The following is a 14983-nucleotide window of genomic DNA, read 5'->3' on the forward strand; positions in this document are numbered from 1 at the left end:
CTGGTTTCCCGATGGATGAGTATGGGGTTACTGGACCTGGGAGTGGCGAGTAGGAGCAGGACTAGCAAGCTGCTGAGCTTCACTTTCTTTCTTCTAGCCTCCGGGGCCCTGGCTGTTGGTGAACTGAGCCTCCTTGATCTAGCAGGCCGGGCCCACCCGCGGCCCCCCATGAGCGCGCCCGGCTGACCCTGGAGGCGGCCGCGGTGGAGCCGGCGCGCCCCGAGGGCGGCGGGGCCATGGCCTCGCTGGACCTGCCGTACCGCTGCCCGCGCTGCGGGGAGCATAAGCGTTTCCGGAGCCTGTCGTCGCTGCGCGCGCACCTGGAATACAGCCACACCTACGAGACGCTCTACATCCTCTCCAAGACCAACAGCATCTGTGACGGCGCGGCCGCCGCTGCCGCCGCTGCTGCGGCAGCCTCTGGCTTCCCGTTGGCGCCTGAGCCCGCCGCCCTGCTGGCTGTCCCCGGGGCCCGGCGCGAGGTCTTCGAGAGCACGTCCTTCCAGGGCAAGGAGCAGGCGGCAGGGCCGGCGCCCGCGGGGCCGCACCTGCTGCACCATCATCACCACCACGCGCCACTGGCGCACTTTCCCGGTGACCTGGTGCCCGCCAGCCTGCCCTGCGAGGAGCTGGCCGAGCCGGGGCTCGTGCCCGCTGCACGCTATGCGCTACGCGAAATCGAAATCCCACTCGGCGAGCTGTTCGCGCGCAAGTCCGTGGCATCCTCGGCCTGCTCGACGCCGCCACCCGGACCTGGCCCCGGTCCTTGTTCCGGGCCCGCCTCTGCATCACCGGCGTCGCCATCACCTGCTGATGTCGCCTATGAAGAGGGCTTGGCACGCCTCAAGATCCGCGCCCTGGAGAAGCTGGAGGTGGACCGGAGACTCGAGAGGCTGAGCGAGGAGGTGGAGCAGAAGATCGCGGGCCAGGTGGGGCGGCTCCAGGCCGAGCTGGAGCGCAAGGCCGCGGAGTTGGAGACTGCACGACAGGAGAGCGCGCGCCTGGGACGTGAGAAGGAGGAGCTGGAGGAGCGCGCATCTGAGCTCTCGCGCCAAGTGGACGTGAGCGTGGAACTTCTGGCTTCACTCAAGCAGGACCTGGTGCATAAGGAACAGGAGCTGAGCCGCAAGCAGCAGTGAGTAGGCCCTGGAGGTCCAGCGGGTGGGTGTGTTTGTGGGTGTCACACTTATGCCCACATGTGTTTGGGGTGTCACCATGTGGCCGGCCTTCGGAATGTAAGTTTTACGATGAGTCTGTGATGGTAATGTCCCTGGGTTCAAGAGTCGTGGTGGTGATTTGGGACCTCCGAGTATGTGTTATTGGGACCTTGTGCCCACCCTTTCTTTGCCTTTGATATATAGGCCAGGCAGTGCTTGTGTTTTGGTAGCAGATCTTTCCATTAGCCTACTAAAAGAAATGGCCTAGTTCTTCATGTCTTGTTCTTCATAAAAGCATGCAGACACACCTGCATACCTTCTATAAAGACGGAAGAGGTACCATAAACCTGCTTCCTCTTGACCTGCTACCTCTGTGTTCTTGCTTTCTTGAAGGCCTTTCTTGTATTTCTAGTTATTTCTTGAACCTTCCCACTGGGGTGAGGTTGTACTTCCACCATCAGCCACTGTGTCATCGGTAAACTTCCACCATCAGACACTGTCATTGGTAAACTTTGTGTTCATCCTCCTCCTAGATTACATCCACAGCACCTGACACACTCTGTAGCCCAGACTGCCTTTGAACTCGTGATTCTCCTGCCTCAGCCTCATGAATACTGGTTTTACTGCCATGCACCACCACACATAGCTTTCCTCTATCTTTGGCCCCTTTCAGCCATTTTACCTAGCTTCCCCTTGATTCTCTAGATACTGCGTAGAGTCAGACATTGTGCTTGTCCTCATTGTTACATAAGTTCAGCCCAGTCAGGGACTTTTTTCCTTTTTCTTCCGAGGAAAGGGTTTGTTTGTGTTTATAGTTTATGTTCTGTCATAAAGAGAATCCAGAGAAGGAACCCAAGGCAAGAACTGGAACAGAGACCACAGAGGAGCGTTTACATACTGGTCTGTTCCCCATGGCTGCTCAGTCTGCTTCTTTATAAACAACCCAGCACCACAGAAGCTCCTCTTTTGTGTTGTTTAGTGATGTGTCCCAGCATCTCACATGGTACCTGGCACCCAGATTAAGTGCTGAGTGGATCTGTGAACAGCTGAATGCAGGTGAAGAGAAACACTTGGGTCACTGGGTGTGCTGTGTTTGTTTTTGAGCAGGTTGGTGGCCTGAGCCTCCGTGGTTCTTGGTGTGCTTCAGAGCATGAGTGAGCGGGAGGATGAATGTGATCGCACACATAAGAACACGTTGGGGGTGAATTGGGCCAAGTTAAGATCTGTGTTCATCACTGTGAGGCTTTCTGTGTGGCGGGCATGTTCCTTTGTCAGGGAGCAGTGTATTGAGGCCACAGAGAACTGAGAAAGTCTGCCTTTTGTTTGTGGGACTCTTGTGTCTGGAGGTGAGTGTGTGTAGGAATGAGTGTACCTGTGACTGTGTGACTGTCAGGGAAGACTCGGGGTAGTTAATGACTTTGTTGGTTGCCTTGACAGATTAGCTGACATGGTTTAAAGTGCTGGCGATTTGTTCCCTGGTCATGGTGAAGGAAAGAACCTTCATGTGGCCCTCCAGCCTCTGCACAGTGCGGGAGCACAGATCCGCTGAAGTTTTTGTTTTAGATTTATCTTCGCTATTTGTGCGTGTGTGGATGAGTATTCTGCATACATTACCTCGGGTGCCCACAGAGGTCGGAAGAGGGGTCAGATCCCCTGAGAAGGGAGTTACAGGCGGTTGTGAGCCTGCACGTGGGTGCTGGGAACCCGACTGACTAGGATCTTCAGCGAGAGCAGCAGGTGGCCGAGTCACCTCTCCAGTCACACGTAATAAAAATGTGTATTTTTTTGAAAGCAACTTGAAGGGGGAAAGGTGTATTTTGGCTATGGTTTGGGGAAACACTATCATGGTAGGGATGGTGTGGTCTTCGGAGTGTGAGGTCGTTGTTTACATTGCGTCATCCAGGAAAGAAAAGATGGAGGGTACTGCTCGGCTTGCTTTAACGTTTGCTTTAGGCTGGGAGTCCAGCCCATGGAACGGTGCCACCCCAACCCAGGGTGGATCATCCCACCTCCGTTAGCACAATCCAGAAACTTCCTCACAGATTCGTCCGGAGGCTTGTCTCTCATGTGACTCTAGCTTCTGTCAGGTCGGCAGTGTTAACAGGGATGCCCTGTGTGCTGTGGCTTGTACGTCTGTCTGGTTGTGTTACGTCTGGGGGTGTTGGGGATCCTGAGTTGGCCACCACTGGCCACCTCCCTCCGTCGGGAGGTCAGGGACCTGGGGTAAGAGACTGCTCCCGCCCAGGGAGGTGGCACAGATCGACCAGTTCCTGAAGGAGACGGCAGCTCGGGAGGCCAGTGCCAAGCTGCGGCTGCAACAGTTCATCGAGGAGCTGCTGGAGCGTGCAGACAGGGCTGAGCGCCAGCTGCAGGTCATCAGCAGCAGCTGTGGTAGCACACCCAGTGCCAGCCTAGGCAGAGGAGGTGGGGGCAGTGCCGCGGGGCCTGGGGTGAGAGGCCCAGGCAGAATGGTGAGTGCAAACCTGCCCTGGCTTCCCACACACCACCCCAACCTGCCTCCTTTGCCTAATTCCCCTAGAAGCAAGCCCAGGGCTAAGGTGGGAGGGAGATACACTCTTGACAGGACAGCAGTGCTGGCTCTGAGGCTGTGACGAGGCAACTTCAGAAGCCCTTCTCCACATTTCACATGAGAGCCTAGGAGTCACAAGCCGGGCCCTGGGATGCTGAGTGGGTGGCTTGGGAGGGGATTTGGGAGCCTGCCTGTCTGGACTGTCTGTCTGTCCATTCGTCCATCTTTCCCAACTGTTTTCTTCTCCTTCTCTCCATCTTCCTGTCTCTCCTACAACTGCCTTCTTCTCTGGCCTCCTCTGCCCATCCTTTCTTTCCCTTCTACTCTGGGGGCTGCATCGAGAACAGCATGCAGGCCCAGCTGTGCCAAGCACATACGCTGTATCACGGCATGGCTCCTCTCCCAGCACAGGGTAAGCCTTGGGCCTGGCCCACCCCAGACAGCCCACCCTCGCCCTGGAAGGTCTGCTGGCCTATCAGAGGCTTGTCTCCTTCTGTGCCCACCCCCTGTTGTCACCGGTCTGACTTTCCATGCTGAGGCCACCCTTGGCTGGTGGTAAGGATGGTGTGGGGAGTTGGGACAGTCTGGTATTCTTCAGCCTTCAGTATGCACTCCCCACCCACCCCAGGGCCTCCAGCCGCGTGCCAGCTGCATCCCAGAGCTCTGGCGGCTATGACAGTGACAGTCTGGAGCTGCCTCGGCCAGAGGAAGGGCCCTCGGAGGACAGTGGCCCTGGGGGCTTGGGTTCACGGGCCCAGGCTACCAACGGTGGTTCAGAGCGGTCCCAGCCCCCTCGTAGTTCAGGCCTACGAAGACAGGCCATCCAGAACTGGCAGCGCCGACCCCGCCATCACAGCACCGAGGGGGAGGAGGGTGACGTCTCAGATGTGGGCTCCCGAACTACTGAGTCAGAGGCTGAAGGACCCTCTGATGTCCCACGCCCTGGACCTGCTGTGGCTGGGCCCTTGAACAGCTGCCGGCTCTCGGGTAAGTCCTGAGAGTGAGTAGGGAAGCTTGGACAAGGACAGGGCAGACCTGCAGTGACCTAAAGATGCCCCGAAGGAGTTTGTGTACATGGTCAGCTCCATCACGGAGCTGATGGAGAAGAGCCGAGTGTTTAGACTCTGAAGCACCTGGTACAGAGCAGGGATTTAAGGGAGTAGCTCTGTACTTAGGTCGAAGGCTTAGAGGGTTAGAGTCAGGGGGACCCTTAAAAACAAAGTTTTGGGCTTTGGAGTGGAGGTGTGGTTCAGTTAGTGGAGTGTTTGTTTAGATCCATGCGGCTTTAGGTGATTCACACCTGTAATCCTACTACGTGGGCAGCAAATGCAGGAGAATCAGAAATTCAAGGCCACCCTGGGTGTGAGTTCAAGACCAGGCTAGAATACATGAGACCTTGTCTGCAGAGTTTTTGGCATGTGTCAAGGCAACAGACAACTTCCTTTTCCAATTTGTAAAGTTTGGGGTACTGCAAAGAAGAGGAAAGCAGAGGCCCTGCTGTCTTCCCGGGGATCTAGTCCCCAGTCAGGTCTCATCCGCATCCCTTCAGCTCCTCCCCTTCCACAGCTCCTCACCCACAACCCTGACTCTCCACTGTCTCCTCTGGCCCCGGTGTTCTCCAGCCCGCCCTGAAGGAGGCAGCGGGCGAGGCCGTCGGGTGGAGAGAGGTAGCCCCTCACGCTCCAATGAAGTCATCAGCCCAGAAATCCTCAAGATGCGAGCCGCACTCTTCTGTATCTTCACCTACCTGGATACCCGCACACTGCTGCATGCCGCAGAGGTCTGCCGGGACTGGCGCTTTGTGGCCCGCCATCCCGCCGTCTGGACGCGAGTGCTCCTTGAGAATGCCCGAGTCTGTTCCAAGGTGCCTACCCCTGCCCTCCTGGGAGCCCACCTTTGCGCAGCAGAACCAGCCTGGGACTAGTCTTTGTAACCCCTACAGCCCTGGTTCCCCAAGACGCTCTTACGGTGCCTCCTCAGGGCTGACCCATCAGCAGCCGGTTCGACACCGGCTCAGACCTCTGTTCATGTCACTTGATCTTTCCCAGTTCCTGGCGATGCTGGCTCAGTGGTGCACACAGGCTCACTCGTTAACGCTGCAGAACCTGAAACCCCGGCAGAGGGGAAAGAAGGAAAGCAAGGAGGAGTATGCCCGCAGCACCCGGTGAGGCGTGCGCTCGGTGGGACTGTGGGAGGGTAGCCCAACAGTCCAGAGGAGGAAGTGACCACCAGCAGTTCGCTGACCGTGTTGGTCATTCCCAGGGGCTGCCTTGAAGCAGGGCTGGAGTCCCTGCTGAAGGCGGCTGGTGGGAACCTGCTGATCCTGCGAATCTCCCACTGCCCCAACATCCTCACTGACCGGTCACTCTGGCTGGCCAGCTGCTACTGCCGTGCCCTGCAGGCTGTCACCTACAGGTGGGTCTTCTTCGGGAAGCGCAGCTCGCCTCTCCTGTGCCTTGAGCTCCAAAGGTCCTTAGGTACCACATGGTCGTGCCTCTTGGTGGGATCAGAGGCTACTTGACCTTCGGCTTTTCCACAGGAGTGCCACAGACCCCGTCGGCCATGAGGTGATCTGGGCCCTGGGTGCAGGCTGCAGAGACATTGTCTCCCTCCAGGTGGCGCCACTTCACCCCTGGTAAGCCTAGGCAAAGGGATGGGTAAGGAGAGGCAGCAATGGGCCTGGTCTGGGGCTGAGGACAGAGCTGTCTGTCGGCGGTTACTGATCAGTGTGTGGCTAATTCCGAGCAGAGGTGTCATAGGGAAGCTGGAGCCTCCTCTGGCTTGCTGGCAGTGCCATTTAAAGATTCGTTACATATTTTGGCTCGGGAATTGGGTGTATGTGTGGAGGTGAGGGCGCACGTTATTATAGGAGCATTCCTTCCACCGTGTGAGTCTCTGAGATATTTGTGTCATCAGGCTTGGGGGTAAGGCCTTTGCCCACTGCGCCATCTAACAGCCTGGCATTGCCTCTCAACCCCGGGGTTCACAGCACTGAATATGTTGAGAGCTGTTGTTCCTGGCTCAGCGGCCTCCCGTCCACACCCGTCCAGTGAACACTGTCCCGACGTAGTACAGGCAGAAGAAGCTGGCGTCATAACACCTGCCGTCTCGGTTACTCAGATGAGCCCTGTATGAGCAGTTTAGGTAGATTCCATCTCAAAGCGAGGATATGAGTCTATTGTCGTTGGAGAACCCAGGGTGTGAACTGTCCCTTGCTCTGCTTCCTCACAGTACCAGGCTTCTCTGTGCGCTGCCCCTTACGCTCCCAGTGATCTCTCCAATAGCGCCTCCCACACTATCACTCAGTTGGAGTCCGTCCTTGTGGTCCCTGCTTGGTTCCCAGTGCCCCCATCCCGACCCTCGATAGCATCTTATTCTGTAGTGGTTTCTACTTCAAGCTCCCTTGCTAGACTTGGTTCTCAAGGTAGACTCTGAGAATGTCCATTTCTGTGTTCTCGCTGACACAGGCATATCAGATGGCGGAGACACTGATGTCTGAGTGGATGTTGGGGGATGGGGTCTGGAGTGAGTAGGGCAGGCGATCCGACAATGATACGGGAAGGCAAGTGGGGAAATGCCGGGAAGGCCTTGGTAAAAGATGCAGAGCTGCTGGGTTGTGGTGGCCCACACCTTTACTTCCCGTAAAGGCCACACTCAGGAAGCAGAGGGTCTCTGGATTTGAGGCCAGCCTGGTCTACAGAGTGAGTGTCATATCAGCCAGAAACCCTGTCTGGGGTTTGGGGGTATGCAGACCTGTGTGTCTTTTCTAGAAAGTACCGTGGGGAGATTGTCAGCTTTAAGAGACAGATTGAGACAGATATGGTGGCACACACCTGTCATCCTAGCTCTGGGGGAGTTGAAGCAAGAGGGTCCCTAGACTTCATGACTGTGAAGTCACTCAACCTGGGCTGCATGAGGCACTTCTTTTAAAAAATGTAAACATCAAGAAAAAGTAATGAAATTATCAAAAGCTAGATATGGTCTGTAATCTTGGCATTTGAGGCTGAGGCAGGAGGATTACTACTAGTTCAAGGATAGGTGGCAAAGGCAGATAAAAAAAACAGTCAGATAAAAGGTCAGTTGGAAAACCCAGGGTGGGAATCATCCTGTGCTCTTTTATAAAGATTTATTTTATGTATATGAGTACACTGTAGCTGTCTTCAGACACACCAGAAGAGGGCATCAGATCTCATTACAAATGGTTGTGAGCCACCATGTGGTTGCTGGGATTTGAACTCAGGACCTCTGGAAGAGCAGTCAGTGCTCTTAGCATTGAGCCATCTCTCCAGGTCCCCTGTCCTGTGCTCTTGAGGGAGGAGCTGCGTCTTCATTGTCTCCCTGCATTCCACAGCCTGGCTCCTCTTGACTGAAACACATTTGACAACTGCTTGGTGCCCGATGAGGGGATGGTCACCAGGTGCAGGGCGAATGGAGACTGGGGTGCTCTGCTCTACAGCTCTGAGTGGCTCTGGAATCTGAAGCTGCCAGATGTAGCAAGAGGGGAGAGGACAGAGCTACTTTATGGCTTTGAAAAGCCAGCTGGGTTGTTGGCAAGGTGCTTGCCTGAGGCATGGAAAATCCTCCATGGACTGTCCACACTTGGGAGTGCAGTGCCTCCCTGACCACTTTCCACTTTCCGTTCTTCAGCCAGCAGCCCACCCGGTTCAGCAACCGTTGCCTGCAGATGATTGGACGCTGTTGGCCCCACCTCCGGGCCCTGGGCGTAGGTGGTGCCGGCTGTGGGGTACAGGGCCTGGCATCCCTTGGTGAGTCTCTTCCTTGGGGTCGGAGTGTGTAGGTAAGAAGTGGGTGCGGCCTATGAAATCCCTCGAACGTTAGGAGCTGCAGCCCGGGTGATGGCAAAACTGAGTTCTGGGCAGAGGGGTGGGGCAGGGAGTTTGTCACCAGGTCTATCTTCTTCCTCTCCTAGCAAGAAACTGTATGCGGCTGCAGGTCCTGGAGCTGGACCACGTGTCGGAGGTTACCCAGGAGGTGGCGGCGGAGGTCTGCCGGGAAGGCCTGAAGGGACTGGAGATGCTGGTGCTTACAGCCACCCCTGTCACCCCTAAGGCCCTGCTGCATTTTAACAGTGAGCAGTGGGGGGTTTGGGGTTGCAGGGTATGGCGTAGCCTGTCCTCCTCACAGTTTGCAGCGCTGAGTGAACAGTTCCTGGGGTGATGCAGACACATAACCTGCTTCTCCCGGAAGGGGCACCGTGGCATACCAAGTAGTGCTGCCAGAATCCAGCTTGCCGAACCATGATGTGTATTGAATTACTTACAGAACATGGGTGAGGGTCACCTGCAGAGTGTGGGTCACCCCAAACAAACCATTCCAATGAAAGTCTCAGGACAGATGGCAGCCTCTCCTAGCCATACGGGTAGAGTGCTCGTCCCCCTCTGGCACCACCAAAATCCACATGCAGCTGGGGTGAAATTGCACACACCTGGGAGAGACGGGGAAGGGACTGGCTGTTAGCCCAGGTGAGGGTCTCTGACCTGGTGACCCTGAAGATTGTCCAGTTCAGAAAAATCAACAAGACCAATCTCGGGGGTCTCTTGGGATAGTTGTAGCATCTCCGAGGAGACAGTGATGGTTGTTGCAGTCTCTTGCACGAGCAGGCAATGTTACTGCTTCCTGTTGCACTAACCAGCACATGTGCCATGCCCGGGCAGACAGAGTTTTGGCCTTGGCTTATTTAGTGCCTCTGAAGTATTCCATGCCTGGCAGCATTTAGCAGCATTTAGTGTCAGCTGTTTAGCTGCACAGGACGGCTACTGTGCTGGCCCACAGTGTCACCAAGGGCTGTGTGTGTGGCACCACTAGTCTGAGTGTGAGCCTCCTACTGGGGTGGAGGCAGAGAGCAGTAAGAGATGCCACTTTCCTGCACACGGCTTCGTTTACTGAATTCCGCAGTCCCATCTTTTGACGTTTTAGATGGTAGATTAAAATGTCTGTGAGTCCTCGGGGACATTTCTTCACCCGGACTTTACCCTGACTCTTCCTGATGCCCACGTCTCTGCTCAGTCACGTCACTGTCTTCACTGTGAACCACCACTCAGGGCCAAGTGGCCTCTGGGAGGTCGCCACAATTTCCCCCCAAGTGCTATTGCTCCCAGTCTACCCCGCCCCCATCCTCACTTTTATGAGACAGGGTTTGTCTCTGTAGCCCTGACTGTGCTGGAATTTAGATCAGGCTGGCCTCGAACTCATGGAGACCCACCTGCCTCTGCCTCCCCTGCCCATGCAGGGATAAAGGCACACACCACCATGCCAGTGTACATTTTCACGTTGAGATAGTCTCACTAAACTGTCCCTGCAGGCCTTCAGCTTGATGATCCTCCTGCCTTGACCTCTTGAGTAGCCGGGGTGACAGCCCTGGACCATCACACCTCCTGGACCTTCCTGTTACCTTCAGTCTCATGTCTACCTAAATGAACACCCTGAACTCGCTACCCAGTCCCCCAAATCCTGCTTTCCAGGCCCCTTCCAACTCCTGACCTCACTCTGCGTCTCCCTGACGTCATGGGTGCTAGTTACCGAGACCATTACTTCATTGTCTGACTGCCTCCACTCTCTCCATCAACGCTCAGCCTTAGTTCAACAGCTCTGCCCTCTTAAGTCATTTCCGAGTGCCCAGGCCATGGCACAGCTGTCCCTCTGCCAGGGAGTTACTAGGGCAGTGAGCAGCAGCTTACTGTCACATACTTGTCCTCCCAGCGTATCTTTACCTGTCTTAAGATGTTTCATTATGAGGTCTGGTCCTCTGGTTCCTGTGACTGGCCCAGACGTGTTTATCAGTGGGGCTCTGGTCTCACTCATGAGAGGAAAAGATGCAGCCCACCATACTTGCTTCCCAGGCATCTGCCGGAACCTCAAATCCATTGTGGTGCAGATCGGGATTGCAGATTACTTCAAAGAGCCCAGCAGTCCTGAGGCCCAGAAGCTGTTTGAGGATATGGTGACAAAACTCCAGGTGAGAGGTGGCTTCTAAGGCCACACAAGACCCCTTGGCTGGAGCTGGTGAGGGTGGCAGTAGTTGACCTGCCCAGCCTAAGGAGAGCTAACTTAGGACCCCTATCTACAGGCCCTGCGACGGAGGCCTGGCTTCTCGAAGATTCTGCACATCAAGGTAGAAGGTGGCTGCTAACCCGGGTGAGGGGCGGCAGGGCACCTGCTAGCCCCACACCAAGTGCTCTTTGGACCTCTGGAGGGGCCCCTGGCTTGGACTAGACCTTTGGGGGCTTAGTGTTAACCCCAGGTTCCAGACAGTGGTTGACTATCCTGTCCAGTTGGGACAGCCAAGTGACAGGTGACCCAGAGCACTGCCCCCTCTCCCCCCAGGACGGGCTTGGAAGGGAGCTGGCCTGAGACACCCCCCCCCACCCCCAGCTGAAACAGCCTACTGGCACAGCCTGCAAGGAGCTGGCACACCAGCAGCTGGTTGTCACTGCTCAAAGGATCTGCAGTAGCCACCCAGAGGCTGCTCAGCTGCTCGGGGAGGTCTCTCTGTCCTGAGGTGTCTCCTGGTTAAAAGCCTGTCAAGCCGAAGGCCAACGGGGGCTGAGGGCAGCTCAGACTTGGCAAGGAGGACTCTTCTCTCCCTTTCCCTGACCACGCCTTCTGTGAGGCACTTCCTTCAGACAGAGGGCCCTTCTTCCAGGTCCACATTCTCCAGTGATACACCTAGGCAAGCCTAGGAGCCCAGGTATGAGGTTAGTTGAAAGTTGGGGCAGGGCCATAGGGATGGGTTTCAAGAGGTAAAATAAACCAGGACGAGGCCTACACCTCCCAAGCAGGTAGAGGACTGGCTAGTTGGAGAAGGCTGCTTATAAGACATATTTCTTGTTATCACACTCCAGGCTGAGCTCAAAGCAGTCTCTATACCACTGTTTACTGAGGGATCACAGAGGGTTCCAGCAAAGCCCCACAGTGAGAAGGGGCCTCTTAACCATGGCATTTCGGCAGGCTTCCCAAAGCGGTTCAGGCCCCAAGGCCATTGGGAGGGAGGACCCTGGGCTACCTGCTGTGCTGGAGTTTGGGGGGAGAGGAGGCTTGCTTCACCTAACAGCTTGCTTGAGGAGGCTTTGACAAAGAGCCAGACCCTGGTGCCAAGGCAGAGGAATAATTTCCACATCCCGTCTTCCTGAGTCTTCACAGTCCTGCGCTGAAACTGTTGTAGAACAGTGTGGTAGTGTCGCTGTACCCAAGAAGTCTGGTCACCAAAGCCCCACAGACTGAGTATCCCTAACTGAATGCCTCCACTCAGAACCTGCAGTGGCCGAGGCCGTGAGTCTTGGCAACCCTCATTTGGGCAGATCTTTCAAATGCCTGGTTTGTCATCCACATCTTAGGGTTTCCTTTACTCCTTTATAAGGTGGGAATCCTCTTGCCAGTTTTCTCCAGCTGTGCCACAACCTGGACTGGGCACAAACCCATCTGTAGGTTGCTGCCAAACAAGCCCCTTCCATTGCTGCACAGCCCCCAGCTCGATGCTCCCGATCCTCTAGTTTATCATCATCGCTGAGTTGTGGCTTGTTCTGTATCTGCTCTTTACAGACTGAAATGCCAAGGCTGCCGTGCTGGATACTCCATGCCTAGTCCTGCATGAAACCTTGGCTGTGTGGTATCTATGCCCCTACCTCTCACAGCTGCCTCCAGTTGCTCCCACCTCCCCAGCCTTGTTCCCAGGAGTCACAGGCAACAGCACAACTTTCCTCCTTCAGAGGCCCAGAGGGAGGTGGAGGTGTGATTGGGCCCCAGCTGCCTTTCGTAGGTCAGTTGTTTCACAAGCTGCATCTGTGTAGCTCCTGCTCCCTGTGACTCTTCAGACCAGAGGTGCTGCCCTTCCTGTCTCTTGGATAAAGCACAAAGTAATGTAGCTGGCCAAGCCTACCCCCGGGGCTTCCAATTCACAACCCCAGGGTTTGGACATCTCCCTGGGCAGGGGAGGCACCAGAATGCCTGTTGTTGGGGGAAGTAGATCAGGGTTTACAGCCATCAGGGCAGGAAGCTAATCCCAGGCTGACCCATGGAGAGGGAAACCTACCCCTAAGAGGTCTTACCTGTTCTCTTGCTCTGAGTAAAGGTGAGTGAGAATTGTAGACCTGAGCCTTCACCAACCTAAGTGACAGGTCACTGTGTCCTGGCTGAGTCTGGCATCTCAGTCTTCAGGCATGCCAAATTAGCAGCTGTCACCAAGTGGTGGTCCCTTTGCCATCTCAGCTTCTGGGTGCTGTGCTCATCTCCGTCTTTAGCAGTCAGAGCCATTTGGGCATGGGGTGGGCGCCTGGCTTCTTCAGAAGCACCCGAGCCTTTCTCCAGCCACTTAAAGGGAAGTCCCCTGCATTTCTTACTAAGGAACAGAAAACTCTGGGCATGCCCTGCTCCAGAAGCACTGTGCCACAGGTGGCAGCCACTTGCTCTCTTCTACTCCCGTCCCCTGCCAAACAGCCTGGCTCTAGCACTTGTAAGTTGTGGCATGGTTTGGCTTGAATACTTCATGCTTAAGCAGGCTGCTCGTCCTCCCCAGTTATGGCAAAAATGTATGCACCCTGCCCAGAACCCCAGCTTTCCACCCATTATCAGAGTACCCTAAGATTTGGCTTTTCTTTAAGTCCCACTGACAACAGAGGCTAAGTCAGCCTCAGGAATTGCATCAGAAACCTAAAAGGCCTTCCCAAGGCCTGCTGCTCTGTCACCAGCCCTGATCTTAAATGCAGAACACAGGCAATAAGCCGTCACCCCCGGTAAGGCACGATGTTGAAGGAAAACCTCCCAGAGTTGGCAGCTGGTGCCAAAGACACAGTTTCTGGTGAACTTAGAGAGGTGCAACCTCAGTGGGACATGGCCCATGGAGTTAAGCACCGATGGGGGTCCACCCTAGCCACCAGCCTGATGGCCTGGCAGTCTCTGCCCTTGGGGGCCGTGCTTTTTCATCCAGCCTTGGCTCAGGCCAGCATCTCTGTATATGTTACTGTGTAGTGTGTATATTTACTCCTGGACAAGTGAGCTCAGCTGTAGTCCTTGCCAGAGGACAAAGCTCAAGGTTGGGTGAAGAGCAGACCTTAGGCTTTCCTCAACTCTGGGACCTTAGTCCTAAGACTGCCAGACAATCAAGTGGGTGCCCCAGCAGGAGGCCAGCTCTGGGCCTCTGCCATTATTACAGCCCTGGGTAGGCTTGACCTGGAACCCCCAAGGCTTTACTCAGCCCCGGCAGGGACCTCAGGCAGGGACCTGAGGTGGGTCAAGAGGGCACAGCTGACCCCTAGGCTCTGGCTCCCTGCACAGCCAGGCTGCAATCTGCCCTCATGCACACTAGGCAGAGGGGTGGACAGAACTTCTGATTTTAGTTTTGTTTCCAAAGTGGTGCCTGTACCTCCAGCCCCCAGGGCCCTCCCTGGCCCCACTATCTGCCCCACCCAGGCATTGCCATCCCAACACTCTGCTCCATGTCACCCAGATGCCCTTTGCAGAATGTATCTGAGCATATGTATTTAAGGACTCGTGGGCGTCAGAGTTTATGGTTCTGTATCCAATAAAAGATGGTGAAGCTGAAAAGATGGTGTGTGGCCTAAGGAAATGTGACATGTAGCCAAATTTGTGAGACACCAAACCCAACCCACTGCTTCTAAGGTAACTCAGGCTGGCTTCAAACTCGACACTGAAGATAGCCTTCAGTTTCTGATCCAGCTCTCTGGTGCTAGGGAGTACAAGTGTATGTCATAGTCTCTGATGGGGAATTGAGCCCAGGATTTTGCACATGCTAGGTAAGCACCCCACCAGACATCTTCAGGCCTCCGTACAGCTTTTCTGCAACCAAGGTGTGTGTTGATTTGATCAGTAAGTCCTATCCTAACCCGTATAAGTACTCACATACTGGGTCTCTGCCGTACTGTGGTACAGCAACCCTAACATCCAGATGCTGCACGCTGGCTACAAATCTTTGTTGTGCCAAGGCTATGAGTGCAGAGCTCTGAGGTTCTTCAATCACTTCACAGAAGTATCCAGGAGCAAGAACTTTAATCATTCAGAATGACCCTGCGCCCCTAATAACTCAAGCTACAGTTCTAGCTTGAGGCAGCTAGCAGAGCCGAAACAGGGAAACCCTGCCAGTCCTCTGCTGACAGCGAACACTCGTGGTCAGAAGGGAGCAGGAGCTGGGATGGTGACAAGTACAAACCAACTGTCCCAGCTCAGGAGATAAATAGGTCAAGGCCAGCAAAACTAAGAACACAAAAGACAGAGGAACCCAAACCTCCACAGTATCAGTTTAAACAAGGGATCTCAAGATGAC

General features: G+C 55.2%; 1 protein-coding gene across 1 annotated transcript; it reads left to right on the forward strand.

Annotated features, from left to right (window-relative positions):
- Window positions 1-236: 236 nt before the first annotated feature.
- FBXO41 (F-box protein 41) lies at window positions 237-10901 on the forward strand (the record flags this gene model as incomplete). The annotated part of the gene is made up of 12 exons (XM_080931858.1): window positions 237-1135; window positions 3403-3632; window positions 4030-4099; window positions 4316-4674; window positions 5310-5551; window positions 5736-5851; window positions 5950-6102; window positions 6227-6322; window positions 8335-8453; window positions 8618-8776; window positions 10548-10663; window positions 10775-10901. The coding sequence occupies 12 exons, from the start codon at window positions 237-239 to the stop codon at window positions 10835-10837; spliced, it is 2622 nt and encodes an 873-aa protein (XP_080787984.1). The 3' UTR covers window positions 10838-10901.
- Between the last annotated feature and the right edge of the window lie 4082 nt (window positions 10902-14983).

Source organism: Micromys minutus, assembly GCF_963924665.1.
Source record: "Micromys minutus genome assembly, chromosome: 18".
Lineage (NCBI taxonomy): Eukaryota > Metazoa > Chordata > Mammalia > Rodentia > Muridae > Micromys > Micromys minutus.